At 43.1% G+C, this 18340-nt stretch overlaps 2 protein-coding genes and 1 pseudogene across 3 annotated transcripts; 2 read left to right on the top strand and 1 right to left on the bottom strand.

The window, feature by feature from the left end:
- Positions 1-2543: 2543 nt before the first annotated feature.
- LOC109940945 (uncharacterized) lies at positions 2544-4404 on the top strand. Its single transcript, XM_020541342.3, has one exon. It carries the CDS (start codon positions 3397-3399, stop codon positions 3955-3957), a length of 561 nt encoding a protein of 186 aa, XP_020396931.1. The 5' UTR covers positions 2544-3396; the 3' UTR covers positions 3958-4404.
- Positions 4405-7937: 3533 nt separating this feature from the next.
- LOC100304163 (proline-rich receptor-like protein kinase pseudogene) lies at positions 7938-12050 on the bottom strand (annotated as a pseudogene). Its single transcript, NR_157286.1, has 3 exons — positions 11195-12050; positions 10970-11099; positions 7938-8077 (listed from the first exon to the last, which is right to left on the bottom strand). The product of NR_157286.1 is annotated as a proline-rich receptor-like protein kinase pseudogene (transcript).
- On the top strand, positions 10666-12005 carry LOC100279697 (uncharacterized). Its single transcript, NM_001152661.1, has one exon. The coding sequence runs from the start codon at positions 11408-11410 to the stop codon at positions 11966-11968; it is 561 nt and encodes a 186-aa protein (NP_001146133.1). The 5' UTR covers positions 10666-11407; the 3' UTR covers positions 11969-12005.
- Positions 12051-18340: the final 6290 nt, after the last annotated feature.

The following is an 18340-nucleotide window of genomic DNA, read 5'->3' as shown; positions in this document are numbered from 1 at the left end:
TCAGGTCGTCCACCGCGGCATCTTGTGGTTGGCACCACACCACTTGCATGAGCGTCATCTCTCGGTCCTAAATGAGATGCAAGATGCATATGTATGAATATAATGACAGTAGCACAAAAGTAGCACAAGATATAAAAGGACGCAGTGGCGAACTAAACAATAAAATGGAAGACACCATAACAATCACATGTTCGCTTTAGTTATCTACACATTATCGACGTTCCACATTAACACCATTAAATGACGGCAAATATTTTATGTATTTATGCAACACCACTACGACACCACAAGTACGCGCATTTTATTTATTTGGACACGGCTTTTCATTAGTTCTCTAGTGATCACACAAAAACATCCCAAACACAAGTTTAACCGATGACATAGGCATCAATGTCTATGGAAATTCCATATCACAATCAACTAAAGAAGAAACATATAAAACAATACACACATGTCATCTCTAGCTTAGCTATGGCAAGTCTATATTACTTAAGAGCAAACCAAACATTTTTAGCGAGAAGGGTGAACTAAACAATCAAAAGCGCACTAGCAGAATTTTTGGACAGCAATACAGCAGTCACTTGTTTGAGTCATAACTCACAAGATATTTAACCAAAAAAGTAAACTAGGACTTTCTAGAAAGCTTGAAAAGTGCTTCACAACTTTGGTATTGTCATCACAGCATGATTAAACACTTAGCAAGGTCAAAAGGTGTCAACACAACAGCGCTGTCCAGATTTGGACAGATTCAGACTTATGACTTTAAAAATTCATAACTGAAGATTCAGGCATCCAAACAAGGTGATCCTAGACTTTCTGGAAAGGTAATAAAATTGTCTACATATCATTTATAAACATCTTAAGGTGATTCAATATTTAACTGAGGATAAAATACACTAGAAGGCTTTGCTGTCCAGAATTGGACAGATTCAGTCTTCAGACTGTAAACATTCATAACTTAATCTTCAGATCACCAAAAATAGTGATCCAAGACTTTTTGGAAAGCTTAGAAAAAGCACTACATAACTTTTATAATCACTAAGAAGTGATTCAATGTTTAACTAAATCAAACAGCACAGTTTTCGAAATCTGTTCTGACGGTGGACAGAACACAGCAGCCAAGTTGTAAAATTCATAACTCTTAAACCGTCAGGCCTATAGTTATGAAATTTTAACACAAGCAAGATAAGAAAAGCATCTACAACTTTCTTATAATGACCATGAACAGATTGCAACATTAAATTGAACAAACAATACAGTTTCTGAAATCTGTACAGAATTTGGACAGATTCAGTTACTGAATTTGTAAACAGCATAACTCCTAAACGATCAGACTTATGCCTGTCAAATTTTTACACCAGCAAGACAATAAGGTTATCTACCACTTTTCTATAGCACATATCTACAGAAAACACCATTTAGTTCATCAAACATACAACACAACTAAAACAGTGCGTGCAGCCCAAAACAGGAATCAATACATTTCAGCTTCTATACAATTGAAGAATTAGTCGTGTTCTAGAGACTTGAATTATTCTAACACTTCACCGTTGATTAGAGTTAAATTAGTCAAATTAGGACCATCAAGTTGACTCATAAATTTTATCCAAGTCATTTCGTGCTCTAGATTTACCATACTCAATTAACCACGCGTTCTCCACGATAATCAACATCGAAGCGCTTTTCACCCAATAATTTGCATTTTAACTTAGACATCACATGAACACTACTACTTTTTACCCGCGACTATAAACATACATATTTAGACTACAACAAGCAATTCACTGTGATTACGGGCTTAACCACGTCATCTAACAATTCGATTAACTAGAGCAACGACATCGCCGCTAAATAACATACACGTCAACTTGACTATTATTGCCGCAATCCGAGACGCAACATATACTACAACATTTTTATAAACACGCAGATTCACAAGTATATTCGCACACCGACCAACTCATATGAATCGTAAATCACAAATCTCCAAATCGCAGTCACCACGCATTTACTTCCCAAATCATGAACGCATACATGTTTATCCTACGAACCGGGTATTTCAATAATTATCCTAAAACAACTAACTCCATTACACACTTGTATCACAAATCTACTTGATTTACTTGAAGCGTCTACTCGAAATCGTGAGCACAATCATACACTATATGCGAAGCATAATTTAACAAACACATAATGCGCATCGACTCGACTCGACTTATAAACATAGAGGGAGTGATGACTACTTCAGCATGTCACCACCTCTCTATATAAGCCAAAACAATTTCTAGTATCGACTAAGACTTATAGGTATTAAGCATGTCATTACTTTCTATGCGTAAATAAACCTCAACTTAGCACAAGTGACACCGATGGATTTTTACTAAACTCACCATGCGCATAACCTTGTCTCGCATACAACCATATGGTGGCGTGCACTCGAGACACTTCAATCAACGTGGCGCGACCACTAATATATAAACTCCGACACTCATGTTTTAATAATTTATCCTCTACGCAACTAGCATTTTCTAACTACTCGTCACAACAATAAATATGCTCCCTATATAATCATGAATCCCATCACAATGCATAAAACAATTATACTTTTCACATAAACGCATATCGATACATCTCCCAAAACTTAACCTGCATTTTGTAACTTAGTTTTTCGCATCAAACCACACATCACATATTTTTCCTACCAAGATATAAAAACATCAGAGTTCTTTTCTACTTCATTTTCCTCTCTACACGCTTCCATTCATACAAAAGTATTTTCACACACATAATCACACGTGCACTTCATCGATCAAAACCTAATTAGACTCACTACAATTCGCACACATCAAATAACCTCTTGTTCTCCAATCGCAAACGCGATCCTACCAATGCGCATAACCGAAACATTTTACACACATCCATTCAAAATAATTAATCGAGTCGACCGAGAGCGACATACATCGGCTCACCATAAACAAACCCAATCGGTGTTTGTAAGGACGATGGCGATTCCGATTTGTGCATCGCTCCGAGCATCCGACGAGCGTTGAACGACTTGCCTTCTCCACGCAAAACACGGGGTTCCTCGCCTCCACAAAATAAAACAAAACAACACATATACACAATTTAATCACCGGAGAACAATGCCGATGTGGAATCAAACAAAGATCATCGTCGTCTCACCGGGGTGAACGTCGTCGATGTTGGGGCTGCGCAAATCCGGCGAAGTGAGACGCGTAGACGGTCGAACTGTGCAGATCAACGACACGACATGGGCTGTCCCCAAATACCAATGCGACGGCGTGGGTCGGGACTGCGCAGATCGAGCGAAGCACGCGATGCAGAGGGGATCCAAGGCTGCTGTTTTGGACCGGCATCGCTGCGCACAGAACTTGGATGCCATGGCTGCCGGCAGAACAGGGGTTCCTTGCTGTCGCACTAGGGGAAAAGGAGGTAGGAGGCGAGCAGCAGCAGGGGAGGGGATGGTGCTGTCCTTGGCTGGGAGAGCTTGCGCGCACTGCTCTGATGCCGGTCTGGAACAGAGAGGAAAAAAAGGAGGGCGCCGTTGGGGAGAGGAGGAAGGCAACTTGGGGAAGATTGCAGGGGGCGCTTGGTAGAGAGAGAGAAGCAGGGGCGAGCTCAAGGCGCTACTGGCTTGGGCGTCCATGGCGGCTGGAGGATGAAGACAATGGGAAAAACTGCTCGCAGGGGGAAAGGCCGACTGGAAAAATGGAGGCTAGGGCGAGCTCGGCTGCTGCGGTGCGAGGAAGAAGGAGCAGGGGCGCCATGGACGACGGCGAGGAGGATGTCGCCGAGGAATGGGAGCTGCTGCTCCACGCCATGGACATGGAGTTCGGCGGCCCTGGAAAAAATGGAGCCCACGCCTGGGCTGGTGAGCGTCTGCTCCAAGGGAGCTCGGCCATGGAGCAGAAGGGGCGCTGCTGCCCTGCACGCTAGAGCTTGGGGAAGGCTGGGCGCAGGGAGGAAGAAGGTGTGGGCTGCTGCCGTGTGGGAGAAGAAGACAGGGAGAAAAACAAAGTGGCGGCTAGGGGGTAGATGAATAAAAGCCAAGTGCAAGTGAGGGGTTCTTCTATTTATAGAAGAGCTCTAGGGCTAGGGTTTTAAATGGGCCAAATGGGCTGGACTGGATTCGGCCCAAAACACTAAATCGGGTCGCGCTAATTTATTTTCCGGACTGAAAATGCTCTCGCGGAAGTCGTCTGTGTAAAAACAGAGCGAGCTGGAGTTTCGACGAACGAACGATTGAGCGATCAGTTCGTCCGAGAGTTGGATTTGAATTCGCTCGGAAATAATTCCTCGCGCACTATTTTAGAAATAAATGTGTCTCTCAGATTTCTAATCGGCTTTGAATTTTAGTCGGAGAAAGCGAATCGTGACATTTTAAAAATCGCTGTCGGAGTGAGTTTTGAATTCGGTTTAGATACAAAGATACTAGGCTGAGTCGAGTAAGAATTAATTAGAGGGCGACATACTGAGTATTCCGTTTAAGAGTACGGACTCGGATAAAATAGTCAGACATAGATCGATGTTCGAGGAATCGGACTCGGGCTCAGATCAAATAACAGCCGTCGAGAGTTTGATTTAATGAGCTTCAGATGAAATTTATAAATCGAGATTGATTATCGAGTTTGCATTCGTCGAGAATAAAAGTTTTTAACAGGCTCCAAATTGGCCTTCTGTGAGATTGAATAATTCCGAATTCGGCGAAATGTGAATAAATAATCTGGATAATCAGAGACATACGCGAGCGAGAAAGAGAAATTTTTACTGAGCATCCGAGATTAGGATTAATCTCCCGACGTAACACGAAGCTGACACCTGGGGTGTCACAGCCTTCCCCCCTTAAAAAGAATCTCGTCCCGAGATTCGAATGAGGATCTTTAAGGGTGGAGAAGCATGTAACTCCCAGACCGAAGATGGATGCAAATTCGTGAGATGTGATCTGACAAGATACTGAAGATAGATTTGGGTAGAATATCGCGACATATCGAGACAAAATGCAGCGATCATTCTGAGAGAGTGTCCACAAAAGACAGCACATCAGTATAGCCTCGCAATGGATCACGACTATTAACCGCGATACCAGCGCGTGCCGAGCAGCTCAATCATGTGTGCACCATAGTAGGCTCTCGGTCTCGTCGCGGCACCATCAGTCATTAGTCATGACACCATTACCAAACGTAACCAATGAAATCCACATAGCAATTATAGATGGAGCCTATGAGAGTATGGCTCAGAAATAAGAGTGTGATCGGAGTTGAAGCAGAGATTGCTGGCAAAAGAGCATCATATGAGAATTTTCTTCAACTCAGAGAACTATTTTATGATCATCACGAGAATTATCAGCCAAAGATTGATACGATATTTAATATGAGGAGGAACCAACCATGAGATCGAGATTGATAAGCTTTTAGAGACATGAGAGATCCAAAGATAACAGCAACATTCATTAATCCACATGGATACACTGTTTAGAGATACAGTTGCTAAAACAAGCGTCATGATCCTCGGAGAAAGGGGGTATGAGAATGACCAGAAATGAGAGATTTAGGCAGATCAACATCCGATACTTGAGAACGGGTTATAGCAGATAACCAGATAACGGGGCAGAATAAATAGGGGATCCCGAGATTCGGACGATAAAGCAAACATGATTCACTAGAAGAAGGATTGCCAGATCCCAGCGAAAGGAGAGGTAGGCAAACAGGATCAGCTAGGATGATCGACAGAAACGCTATGAAGTTTTAGGGGCAAGGATTTATGGAAAGAAACATGGCTTGGTCATGGTTTGCGCAACTAGACACCAAACGATGTTTTTTTTTGACACAACCAGTATACAAGGAGACTTGGGCTGGTCTAGCGGTCAAGCTACAGGGTCCTACAAACTGTGCAGGTGTAAATTCAAGGGTAAAACACACAAGGGTTAGAAAAACTAACATAAGCATATGATTTTTTTAAAGGTTTCACTAGGGAACCACTAGATTGTTTGGAGAAGGGGGTCTCTTTTTTTTTATGGGCAAAACAAGCAACTTTTTTTTACAAAAGGGTTGAACAATTGCAAAGCCACCTAGATAGCAAGATAAGAGAAGCACATAACACAACCTAGTCAAGACTATCATGACACACAGGATAAGACTTTTTTTTTGCAGTTCATAGCAATACATCACATTATTCACAATTTCTTATATTGGAATAAAGGTGAGAGAAGCATGTTGGTGCACAAGAGACAATGATGCGACAATCATGATGCATGCTCATTCTAGTCGTCTTCTCAGACCTAACTAATTTTTCGGGTGCTTCTACAACATCCTAATAGTAGAAATAGTAGCCTTTATGGCCTATATAAATATAGCCACCTAGCTACCCATCTATTTTCCTAAGGCTTCACGTCCTAAGTCTATCCTTATCGTCCTGACGATCTATCCAACTTTGGTTTCTAACAAGTTTTACTTTAGAAAAGGTTGGTAATCATGACTTATTGATTCCTCTGTGGTGGTATTCGCTCCGATACCAGCTGTGGCGGAACCGCCCGAATTATTCCAGCTTAAGTGCCCAAGTCGCACCCATAAGGTCAGCAACACACTTAAACAGGAATAACCCGCTAGTCCCTCGGATCTAGTCCGATAAAGCCACTTACCAGGATCGAATACCACTAGCTCACTCGAAGGTGAGGCACAGAGAAATACAATAAAGCATAATACCATAAATTAAGAAAGTATCATTAGTGATTACATTATCGGAGTTTCAGAAATAATAACAATAAGTTTTAATGCAGCGGAATTAACTAACGGAGAAAACCGAGTAACATGGCGAAGCCTGGCCACACTACTCCTCCTGGTCCTCTCCTGCGGAAGCAGTAACCCACTCGACCGTCTATCCCGGTGGCAGGGATGAAGGCCAAGTCACACCATCAACAAATCAACCTAATGAGTACCTGCAAAAATTATGCCACAAGCAAGGCTGAGTATACTAATACTCAGCTAGACTTACCCGGTGTGAGGAGTCTACTCCTCTACCTCTAGACATGCAGCTGTTTGGCTGAGGGGTTTGGTTTGCCAAAAGCACTAGCTGAGTCTAAAATCAAGTTTTAGTTTTTCAAGTTTTAGTATGATCCTTTTTAAACTAGATGTGTACCTAGCTAGTCATACATGGTATCAAACATTTTATCAATCAACATCTTTTGCCAGTCATCTCATTTCCACTTATTACTCAATGCAGTACAATGGATCAAGCAGTCTCATTAGCTGCGAGAAGCAGACGATTCGAATCGAGTTTTTATCCTTGCAAGGTAAACCTAAACACACGACATGTAGGGGCACTCCGTCCCCACACACATCAACCGTCCCCATCGATTCCCTGGCAACAGAAAGGGGCTCACCGCCTTGGCGTACAATGCCTCACTGACCCCGACTGCCGTCGTGCAGTGACCGCACTTGTACCCACCATAACCGGAATGGGAGACCACGTCTCAGGTCGCGTGAGGAGGGCAATCTGCGGGCAGGTTCACTCAGGTACTAGGCTTACCGATTTACCATATTTCTCGGTATGTGTTTAGTACGTTCAAACGCTTGACACAGGTATCCGCACGTTAATCCTTATTCCAATTTCATCTCGTAGACCACACGTCCCCATGGACCCGTGTCCACAGACATCACCATTCTGTTATCAAAGTGGATACAACCAATTCCTGACCTCGCGCGAGTGCTAGAAAAATCACTCGACTTCTACCGAGATCCCTAATTATTAAAGCAGCTACTCGACCTAGCATACTAGTATTCATCTCAATAGGATTCCTGAGATCATGCAACTAGGGTTTAAATCAACTCCTACACTTAAGTGCACAATACAAGCCTACAAACATTAAGTGTAGTAAAATAGCATATATAAACGGTTATGCATAAAACCGGGGCTTGCCTTTATTTTAACACTTAGATAGTGTTTGCTGGGGTGGCACTCGCTTGGCGAGCATCCACTGGTTATGTCCATCCTTCAGGTCGTCCACCGCGGCATCTTGTGGTTGGCACCACACCACTTGCATGAGCGTCATCTCTCGGTCCTAAATGAGATGCAAGATGCATATGTATGAATATAATGACAGTAGCACAAAAGTAGCACAAGATATAAAAGGACGCAGTGGCGAACTAAACAATAAAATTGAAGACACCATAACAATCACATGTTCGCTTTAGTTATCTACACATTATCGACGTTCCACATTAACACCATTAAAGGACGGCAAATATTTTATGTATTTACGCAACACCACTACGACACCACAAGTACGCGCATTTTATTTATTTGGACACGGCTTTTCATTAGTTCTCTAGTGATCACACAAAAACATCCCAAACACAAGTTTAACCGATGACATAGGCATCAATGTCTATGGAAATTCCATATCACAATCAACTAAAGAAGAAACATATAAAACAATACACACATGTCATCTCTAGCTTAGCTATGGCAAGTCTATATTACTTAAGAGCAAACCAAACATTTTTAGCGAGAAGGGTGAACTAAACAATCAAAAGCGCACTAGCAGAATTTTTGGACAGCAATACAGCAGTCACTTGTTTGAGTCATAACTCACAAGATATTTAACCAAAAAAGTAAACTAGGACTTTCTAGAAAGCTTGAAAAGTGCTTCACAACTTTGGTATTGTCATCACAGCATAATTAAACACTTAGCAAGGTCAAAAGGTGTCAACACAACAGCGCTGTCCAGATTTGGACAGATTCAGACTTATGACTTTAAAAATTCATAACTGAAGATTCAGGCATCCAAACAAGGTGATCCTAGACTTTCTGGAAAGGTAATAAAATTGTCTACATATCATTTATAAACATCTTAAGGTGATTCAATATTTAACTGAGGATAAAATACACTAGAAGGCTTTGCTGTCCAGAATTGGACAGATTCAGTCTTCAGACTGTAAACATTCATAACTTAATCTTCAGATCACCAAAAATAGTGATCCAAGACTTTTTGGAAAGCTTAGAAAAAGCACTACATAACTTTTATAATCACTAAGAAGTGATTCAATGTTTAACTAAATCAAACAGCACAGTTTTCGAAATCTGTTCTGACGGTGGACAGAACACAGCAGCCAAGTTGTAAAATTCATAACTCTTAAACCGTCAGGCCTATAGTTATGAAATTTTAACACAAGCAAGATAAGAAAAGCATCTACAACTTTCTTATAATGACCATGAACAGATTGCAACATTAAATTGAACAAACAATACAGTTTCTGAAATCTGTACAGAATTTGGACAGATTCAGTTACTGAATTTGTAAACAGCATAACTCCTAAACGATCAGACTTATGCCTGTCAAATTTTTACACCAGCAAGACAATAAGGTTATCTACCACTTTTCTATAGCACATATCTACAGAAAACACCATTTAGTTCATCAAACATACAACACAACTAAAACAGTGCGTGCAGCCCAAAACAGGAATCAATACATTTCAGCTTCTATACAATTGAAGAATTAGTCGTGTTCTAGAGACTTGAATTATTCTAACACTTCACCGTTGATTAGAGTTAAATTAGTCAAATTAGGACCATCAAGTTGACTCATAAATTTTATCCAAGTCATTTCGTGCTCTAGATTTACCATACTCAATTAACCACGCGTTCTCCACGATAATCAACATCGAAGCGCTTTTCACCCAATAATTTGCATTTTAACTTAGACATCACATGAACACTACTACTTTTTACCCGCGACTATAAACATACATATTTAGACTACAACAAGCAATTCACTGTGATTACGGGCTTAACCACGTCATCTAACAATTCGATTAACTAGAGCAACGACATCGCCGCTAAATAACATACACGTCAACTTGACTATTATTGCCGCAATCCGAGACGCAACATATACTACAACATTTTTATAAACACGCAGATTCACAAGTATATTCGCACACCGACCAACTCATATGAATCGTAAATCACAAATCTCCAAATCGCAGTCACCACGCATTTACTTCCCAAATCATGAACGCATACATGTTTATCCTACGAACCGGGTATTTCAATAATTATCCTAAAACAACTAACTCCATTACACACTTGTATCACAAATCTACTTGATTTACTTGAAGCGTCTACTCGAAATCGTGAGCACAATCATACACTATATGCGAAGCATAATTTAACAAACACATAATGCGCATCGACTCGACTCGACTTATAAACATAGAGGGAGTGATGACTACTTCAGCATGTCACCACCTCTCTATATAAGCCAAAACAATTTCTAGTATCGACTAAGACTTATAGGTATTAAGCATGTCATTACTTTCTACGCGTAAATAAACCTCAACTTAGCACAAGTGACACCGATGGATTTTTACTAAACTCACCATGCGCATAACCTTGTCTCGCATACAACCATATGGTGGCGTGCACTCGAGACACTTCAATCAACGTGGCGCGACCACTAATATATAAACTCCGACACTCATGTTTTAATAATTTATCCTCTACGCAACTAGCATTTTCTAACTACTCGTCACAACAATAAATATGCTCCCTATATAATCATGAATCCCATCACAATGCATAAAACAATTATACTTTTCACATAAACGCATATCGATACATCTCCCAAAACTTAACCTGCATTTTGTAACTTAGTTTTTCGCATCAAACCACACATCACATATTTTTCCTACCAAGATATAAAAACATCAGAGTTCTTTTCTACTTCATTTTCCTCTCTACACGCTTCCATTCATACAAAAGTATTTTCACACACATAATCACACGTGCACTTCATCGATCAAAACCTAATTAGACTCACTACAATTCGCACACATCAAATAATCTCTTGTTCTCCAATAGCAAACGCGATCCTACCAATGCGCATAACCGAAACATTTTACACACATCCATTCAAAATAATTAATCGAGTCGACCGAGAGCGACATACATCGGCTCACCATAAATAAACCCAATCGATGTTTGTAAGGACGATGGCGATTCCGATTTGTGCATCGCTCCGAGCATCCGACGAGCGTTGAACGACTTGCCTTCTCCACGCAAAACACGGGGTTCCTCGCCTCCACAAAATAAAAACAAAACAACACATATACACAATTTAATCACCGGAGAACAATGCCGATGTGGAATCAAACAAAGATCATCGTCGTCTCACCGGGGTGAACGTCGTCGATGTTGGGGCTGCGCAGATCCGGCGAAGTGAGACGCGTAGACGGTCGAACTGCACAGATCAACGACACGACATGGGCTGTCCCCAAATACCAATGCGACGGCGTGGGTCGGGACTGCGCAGATCGAGCGAAGCACGCGATGCAGAGGGGATCCAAGGCTGCTGTTTTGGACCGGCATCGCTGCGCACAGAACTTGGATGCCATGGCTGCCGGCAGAACAGGGGTTCCTTGCTGTCGCACTAGGGGAAAAGGAGGTAGGAGGCGAGCAGCAGCAGGGGAGGGGATGGTGCTGTCCTTGGCTGGGAGAGCTTGCGCGCACTGCTCTGATGCCGGTCTGGAACAGAGAGGAAAAAAAGGAGGGCGCCGTTGGGGAGAGGAGGAAGGCAACTTGGGGAAGATTGCAGGGGGCGCTTGGTAGAGAGAGAGAAGCAGGGGCGAGCTCAAGGCGCTACTGGCTTGGGCGTCCATGGCGGCTGGAGGATGAAGACAATGGGAAAAACTGCTCGCAGGGGGAAAGGCCGACTGGAAAAATGGAGGCTAGGGCGAGCTCGGCTGCTGCGGTGCGAGGAAGAAGGAGCAGGGGCGCCATGGACGACGGCGAGGAGGATGTCGCCGAGGAATGGGAGCTGCTGCTCCACGCCATGGACATGGAGTTCGGCGGCCCTGGAAAAAATGGAGCCCACGCCTGGGCTGGTGAGCGTCTGCTCCAAGGGAGCTCGGCCATGGAGCAGAAGGGGCGCTGCTGCCCTGCACGCTAGAGCTTGGGGAAGGCTGGGCGCAGGGAGGAAGAAGGTGTGGGCTGCTGCCGTGTGGGAGAAGAAGACAGGGAGAAAAACAAAGTGGCGGCTAGGGGGTAGATGAATAAAAGCCAAGTGCAAGTGAGGGGTTCTTCTATTTATAGAAGAGCTCTAGGGCTAGGGTTTTAAATGGGCCAAATGGGCTGGACTGGATTCGGCCCAAAACACTAAATCGGGTCGCGCTAATTTATTTTCCGGACTGAAAATGCTCTCGCGGAAGTCGTCTGTGTAAAAACAGAGCGAGCTGGAGTTTCGACGAACGAACGATTGAGCGATCAGTTCGTCCGAGAGTTGGATTTGAATTCGCTCGGAAATAATTCCTCGCGCACTATTTTAGAAATAAATGTGTCTCTCAGATTTCTAATCGGCTTTGAATTTTAGTCGGAGAAAGCGAATCGTGACATTTTAAAAATCGCTGTCGGAGTGAGTTTTGAATTCGGTTTAGATACAAAGATACTAGGCTGAGTCGAGTAAGAATTAATTAGAGGGCGACATACTGAGTATTCCGTTTAAGAGTACGGACTCGGATAAAATAGTCAGACATAGATCGATGATCGAGGAATCGGACTCGGGCTCAGATCAAATAACAGCCGTCGAGAGTTTGATTTAATGAGCTTCAGATGAAATTTATAAATCGAGATTGATTATCGAGTTTGCATTCGTCGAGAATAAAAGTTTTTAACAGGCTCCAAATTGGCCTTCTGTGAGATTGAATAATTCCGAATTCGGCGAAATGTGAATAAATAATCTGGATAATCAGAGACATACGCGAGCGAGAAAGAGAAATTTTTACTGAGCATCCGAGATTAGGATTAATCTCCCGACGTAACACGAAGCTGACACCTGGGGTGTCACAAAAAATTGATCATTAGCTTTTGAAATTGTTGCTAACCGAGCTTTTCGTTCTAGGACAAGGTCTTCGCCTGCAAAGACAGTTACAAAGAGGTTGTTCATCGACGTAGATGGAGGAACCACTGGCTCCAAGGATGCAGCAGATAACGCTACTGCCCCTAGGTACCTTTTTCGTCGTACCTCTAGGTTGTCCATGAACGCCTAGGCAAGAAAATATTTTTGTTTAGATTCCTGTCTTAGACTGATATGTCCTACACTGTCTAATTGTAACTCCGTCCCCTTTTCAGCCCTACCAAAGATGCTTAGTCACAGAGGGGCACATGTCTTTTGGGCTCACAGTTGCAGCTGTTCGCTCTTTTGGATGATCGTTGTCTACTGCTTTTGTATCCAAGCTGCTATGTACAACTGCTTTCGGAAGGATATATGATACATGTTCATGTCCACAGGCTCGATACAGATTGGCCCAAAGCAGACTTAACAAGGTATGCTGGTTTGATCTTATGCTACATTCTTCGTCTAGATCTGCACATTTTATGCGCCACGCAATCGTAGTTCCACGCCTTAGACTTTACATGATGAATCAACTGTGTATGCACATTTTTTACATGTAATAAGTGTTAGACATTTCTACTGACGTTGTCTTACACTTCTATTCTCAATTCATCTTGTCTTGTCGGCGTTCTATTGCTACAATTTGTTTGTATTAATGGGTTACTCCAAAAAAATTAAGTGTTCTGAATGCTTCTCACAAATGTGTTTCAGGTTACTACTAGATCGTGGTTCGTCACCGATGATATGCACAGGCCACGTTGGATTTCTATGCTTGTTGACGTGAATGTGCTTCGCTCCCTTCATGTTTAAGCCTAAGCAGCTTGATGTGTTTGTGCCAAAGACTTTTTAAAAACTACGCAACAAACCAGCGCTTACAGTGCGCTTTTGTGTACAATGATCATCTGCTTGTTGCACCGTACATGTATATAGTCTATGGAGCTGCAAACTGTTAGAGTTATGTATTGTTGTACTGAACACTGTTTCGCAACTGCATGTACGCTGTCTTTTAGAGACCGTTGTTGAACCTGCGTACGCGCCATATGTATTATATTGTCGTATTGTATTCTACAATATGTTTGTGTTCCCACAACATGTTTGTGCTCCAACACTGTGTTTATATATAATGTATATGGTGCGCATCAGCCCTGTATACATACTGTGTCTTTGATCACCGTAACATGTAAAAAAATTCGTATTGTCTACATCCTCGCCGTCGTGCAATCAACATGCCACTAATAGATTTGCCATTGATAGATTTGTGGGTCTGAATTTTGTCGTTTCTTTTTCTTACTATATGCATTACATGTCGTCGTTTACTTTCTCACTATAAATTACCATTTCAATCGTACTAAATAGCTTCTGTTAGTGTATTCGACTAATGGAGATAGGGCGCCGCGAAGCGCACCTCCTTTTTCTAGTATCTACAAGGCCAATGGTCAAAATCGAAGTCCCCAATAAAACCGGTTTGGCTATAAATACCAGCCGAACAGTTTTATCTCCTTTTTAGACCCTATTCGCTAGCTGGGAGCACGCACCTCCGCAACCTTCTAGGCCGGAAGGCTCCGGCCTCTCGCTGTCGCTGTCGCTGCCCCTCTCCGGCCCGTCGGCTCTGGTACGGATAGGCACTTCCCCTCTTCACTTTTCTGCTCGCTATTCGATCGAGCGGAGGTGCCACGCGCGCTGGGCGGGCGCATCTACAGGATAGGACGCTCGACGCCTCCAGCGTCGCGCAGGCCGGCGGCCTCGCCTGCCCCTCCACGGAGGAAGGCTGGGACGCCGTGCGCCGCGTCGTGGGGGTCTTCAAGGACATCGCGCGGGTGCTGGTCGACACCTTCGCGTCAAGATCGAACAAGTCCATGATCCCGATTTTCTCTCGATCCCTCCTTTTTCTGCGTTCGTTGCCTTTTGGTGTTCTTTGCTTTATAAGATCTTCTTTCTTTTCTCTGCTACATGGTGAAAGTCCGTATTCGTCGGCTACTTTTGGATGCAAAACCGAAATCCTTTGTTCCGCTCGCTAGTTACCCGGAGGATCCGGAGTTGGAACAGTTCCTAGAAATGGAGCAATTGCACCGTCTAAATGAATGCCTAGTTGCTTCATCTAGGAACATAGGTCCACATACGCACGGAGTGGAGGATCTCCATGGAGGCCGGTTCTGGGCTCTTGGATATGATTCAGACTCTGAGTTGGAGGAAGAGGAATCCAGTGTGGTACCTGTGGCTGTGGAGGCACCGGGTTTTGCCGATCCCAAACCATCGTTTTCGTCGGGGATTTCGGAGACATCTGTTTCAGTAAGTAAAGATCACTTCATGAATGTGCCTTCTCCGTGTCTTATCAAAAAGGCAAGGGAGGATCGGCGTCCATGGCAAGGTCCACTGCCTAAACCGAGGAGATCTCCTATGATTACGTTCGGGAATGCTCTGAGCAAGGCCAGAGTGTTTTCGAAGAAATCGTACTCTTGGTCTGATGCTCGAAGTTCAGGCCCCAGGCGCTCCCCGTGTTTTTCGGTCCACAGCAGTACTCCAAGATCGGTGCCTGCTCATTCCGGCAATGGAGGCACAGATGTCGCATGTTCAAATTTCAAAAATAAGGATGCAGGATCTGGTGCTGTCCTGATCCAGACGTTTTCAATTAAACCAGGCCCACATGTGTCTTTCAGGCCTACCAAGGGCCTGGTTTCTCTGTTTGCACGCACGAGAACTAAAACAGGGGGACCTAGGGCACCGATAACCAGACCTAGTGCCGCACCATTTGGATACACCATATCCTACGCTGAAGCCCTCGTCGGCAACATGGATGGTGGAGGACGGCGGAGTGGGGAGGACGGAACTGGACGTGGTTCGTCTGCGGGCAATCGTGGTGGCCGCACCAACGGGCAAGGCAGTTTGATGAACCACAGTGGCTTTAGACTGATGATGGAGGTAAAACTGATGATAATTCAACCACAGTGGTTTAACTGATGATGGAGGTAAAACTGATGATAAAACTGATGATGGAGGTAAAACTGATGAACCACAGTGGTTTAGGGTTTGGCAGTACCTGGTGCCTCCATGACAGTCCCTGATGCTGGAGGTAAAACTGATGATAATTCAATCATCAATAATGGTGAAGGCACAAGTTCTGCACATGTGGGTGTTGGGAAACATGTCCAAAAAGAGACCTCCGGTAAGCAACCATACTGTTATCGGTGTCTGACGAAAGGGCACACGATGCAAGGCTGCACTGCAAAATTATTTTGTGACATTTGCCGCACTGAAGCTCATAACTCTGGAAGGTGTCCGGTGTTTAGAGGAGATAAACCCGGAGCTTTAACCTGTGGGTATGCGGTTGACGGTCTTGGCTTTTATTATATTCCTCATGCTCCACGGCAGAAAAACAAAGATGATTCTCATTCTGCGCTTGTTCGGGTCACTAGTGGTTCTTTATCTCAAGAACAAATAGCTTCAGAGCTTGGGAGGTTGGTTTCTACTAATTGGAATTGGGAGATAGTCAAGACAGGACCGTTCTTGTTTAAAACTCTCTTTCCATCAAGAGAACAGTTGGTCCGGATGATAGAATGGGGAGTGGTTCAAACCAAATTTAATGCCTCTATGAAAATAGAGGAAGGCTTGGTTGCTAAAAAAGCAAAAGGTGAACTGAAGAAAGTTTGGATTCAGTTCATCGGAATTCCTTCGGAGATGATGAATTTTTTGCTTATATGGGCAGTGGGTTCTACACTCGGAGTTACGAAGGCTGTAGATATGAAATTCACCAATAAGTTCGAGGTTGGTCGCCTGCAGGTATCAGTTCTTGATCCGAATCTTATCCCGCAGTTCGTGGATGTTGTAATTGGTGATTTCATTTATGAGCTTCAATTTCGGGTGGAGGAAAATATTGATGAAATTAACCCAGAGCCAATGGATATGGATGATACTGACTTTGGGGAAGATGATAAAAAGTCAGAGGATAATGGTTCCAGTAAACAAAATTTTGGGTCACTAACTTTGGAACAATACAAACAGCATGCTGTTTCAACCGAAAATGGGGCTACAGGGAGTAACATTGGGAAGAAAGTTACTGACCAGGGGGTGCAGACACTGTTGGGTTCACAACCAAGTGTTGTTGATACACATATTGACAGTGGAAAGGACACAAGTGGGGCGCTGGTTCCAGGATCTCCTAATGTCTCTACGCTGAGTGCTGATCTGAATATGGCTGATGTTGGGATTCTATCTCCTGAAGTACTGGCTCTTGCTGCTGTGTCGGAAGCTAACAACTCGGCTAAATTACTTAGGAGCAAAAGAAGGGCAACTACAAGTATGAAGGACTCTGTTGCTCGGGCCACCAAACTGAAAGCTGCACGCAATTTAGACTCGGCGTTCGCTGAAGGTACGAACTGTGACTCTCCACTGTTTTTTCCCTCACATGCTTGTATTGTTGAGAATTTGGCTTCCCTTGGTTTTGGTTTTAATAATGATTCAAGCTCTGTCCTCAAGTTTATAGATTTTCTCTCTACAACTGTTAAGCCATCAAGTAAAGCCGATAAACAGAATTTAGTGGAGAAAGCAATAGATTTTGAGGAAAGTGAAATGTATGGGGAACAAGAGTTGGAGAAGGTAATTCTTAAGAATATTTGCAATGACATTCTGGATGAATTTATGGACACAAACAGTGAACTACAAATGCTAGTTCGTACTGTTGTGCCTCATAAACAGAAAGGGAAGGGCAGACATACAAATAATATCAATACAGTGTCAAAATGAAAGGAGTCTTCTGGAATAGTCATGGGTTTAAAGACCCGAAAAAACACAAATTTGTGTTAGATTTGACTAAAGAACGGAGTCTTTCCTTTATTGCGATTTCGGAAACAGTACGCAAGTCGTTTACTGATCCGTTTCTTCGTAATTTATGTGCGGGGAAAAACTTCTTGTGGCATTGTAAAGAGCCAGTGGGTCATGCTGGGGGTATTTTAATGGGTATAGATCTTGACGTCTTTGATATAGGGGCCATTGATGAAGGGGATTTCTATGTTAAGTTTACCTTGCGGAATAAACAGGACGACTTCAAGTGGTCGTTGGCTACCGTTTATGGTCCGACGCAAGCTGATAGGAAGGAGATGTTCTTGGCAGAATTAGTCCGTCTTGGTAGTCAAGAAAGCTTGCCGCTGGTCATAGGTGGAGATTTTAATATTCTAAGGTGTCCAAGCGAAAAAAATAAAGATAATTTTGATCAACGGTGGCCTTTTCTTTTCAATGCGGTTATAGATGGTCTTAGTTTAAAAGAGTTGGAGATGTCTGGCCGGCGATTCACCCGGGCAAACAATTTGGCCAATCCGACTTATGAGAAACTTGATAGAGTGCTGGTTACCACAGATTGGGATCAAAAAATACCCATTATCTACTGTCCTAGCATTAAATCGAGATATCTCGGACCATACACCTTTATTATTAAAT

The sequence above is a fragment of the Zea mays genome, chromosome 7 (assembly GCF_902167145.1).
Source record: "Zea mays cultivar B73 chromosome 7, Zm-B73-REFERENCE-NAM-5.0, whole genome shotgun sequence".
In the NCBI taxonomy this organism is placed as follows: Eukaryota; Viridiplantae; Streptophyta; class Magnoliopsida; order Poales; family Poaceae; genus Zea; species Zea mays.
Note: the sequence above shows the minus strand (reverse complement) of the source record. Positions and strands in the feature narration are given on the sequence as shown.

Excerpts from the sequence above, each read along its gene's own strand:
- LOC109940945 (XM_020541342.3), top strand. The coding sequence starts at position 3,397 with ATGCCATGGCTGCCGGCAGAACAGGGGTTCCTTGCTGTCGCACTAGGG.
- LOC100279697 (NM_001152661.1), top strand. The coding sequence starts at position 11,408 with ATGCCATGGCTGCCGGCAGAACAGGGGTTCCTTGCTGTCGCACTAGGG.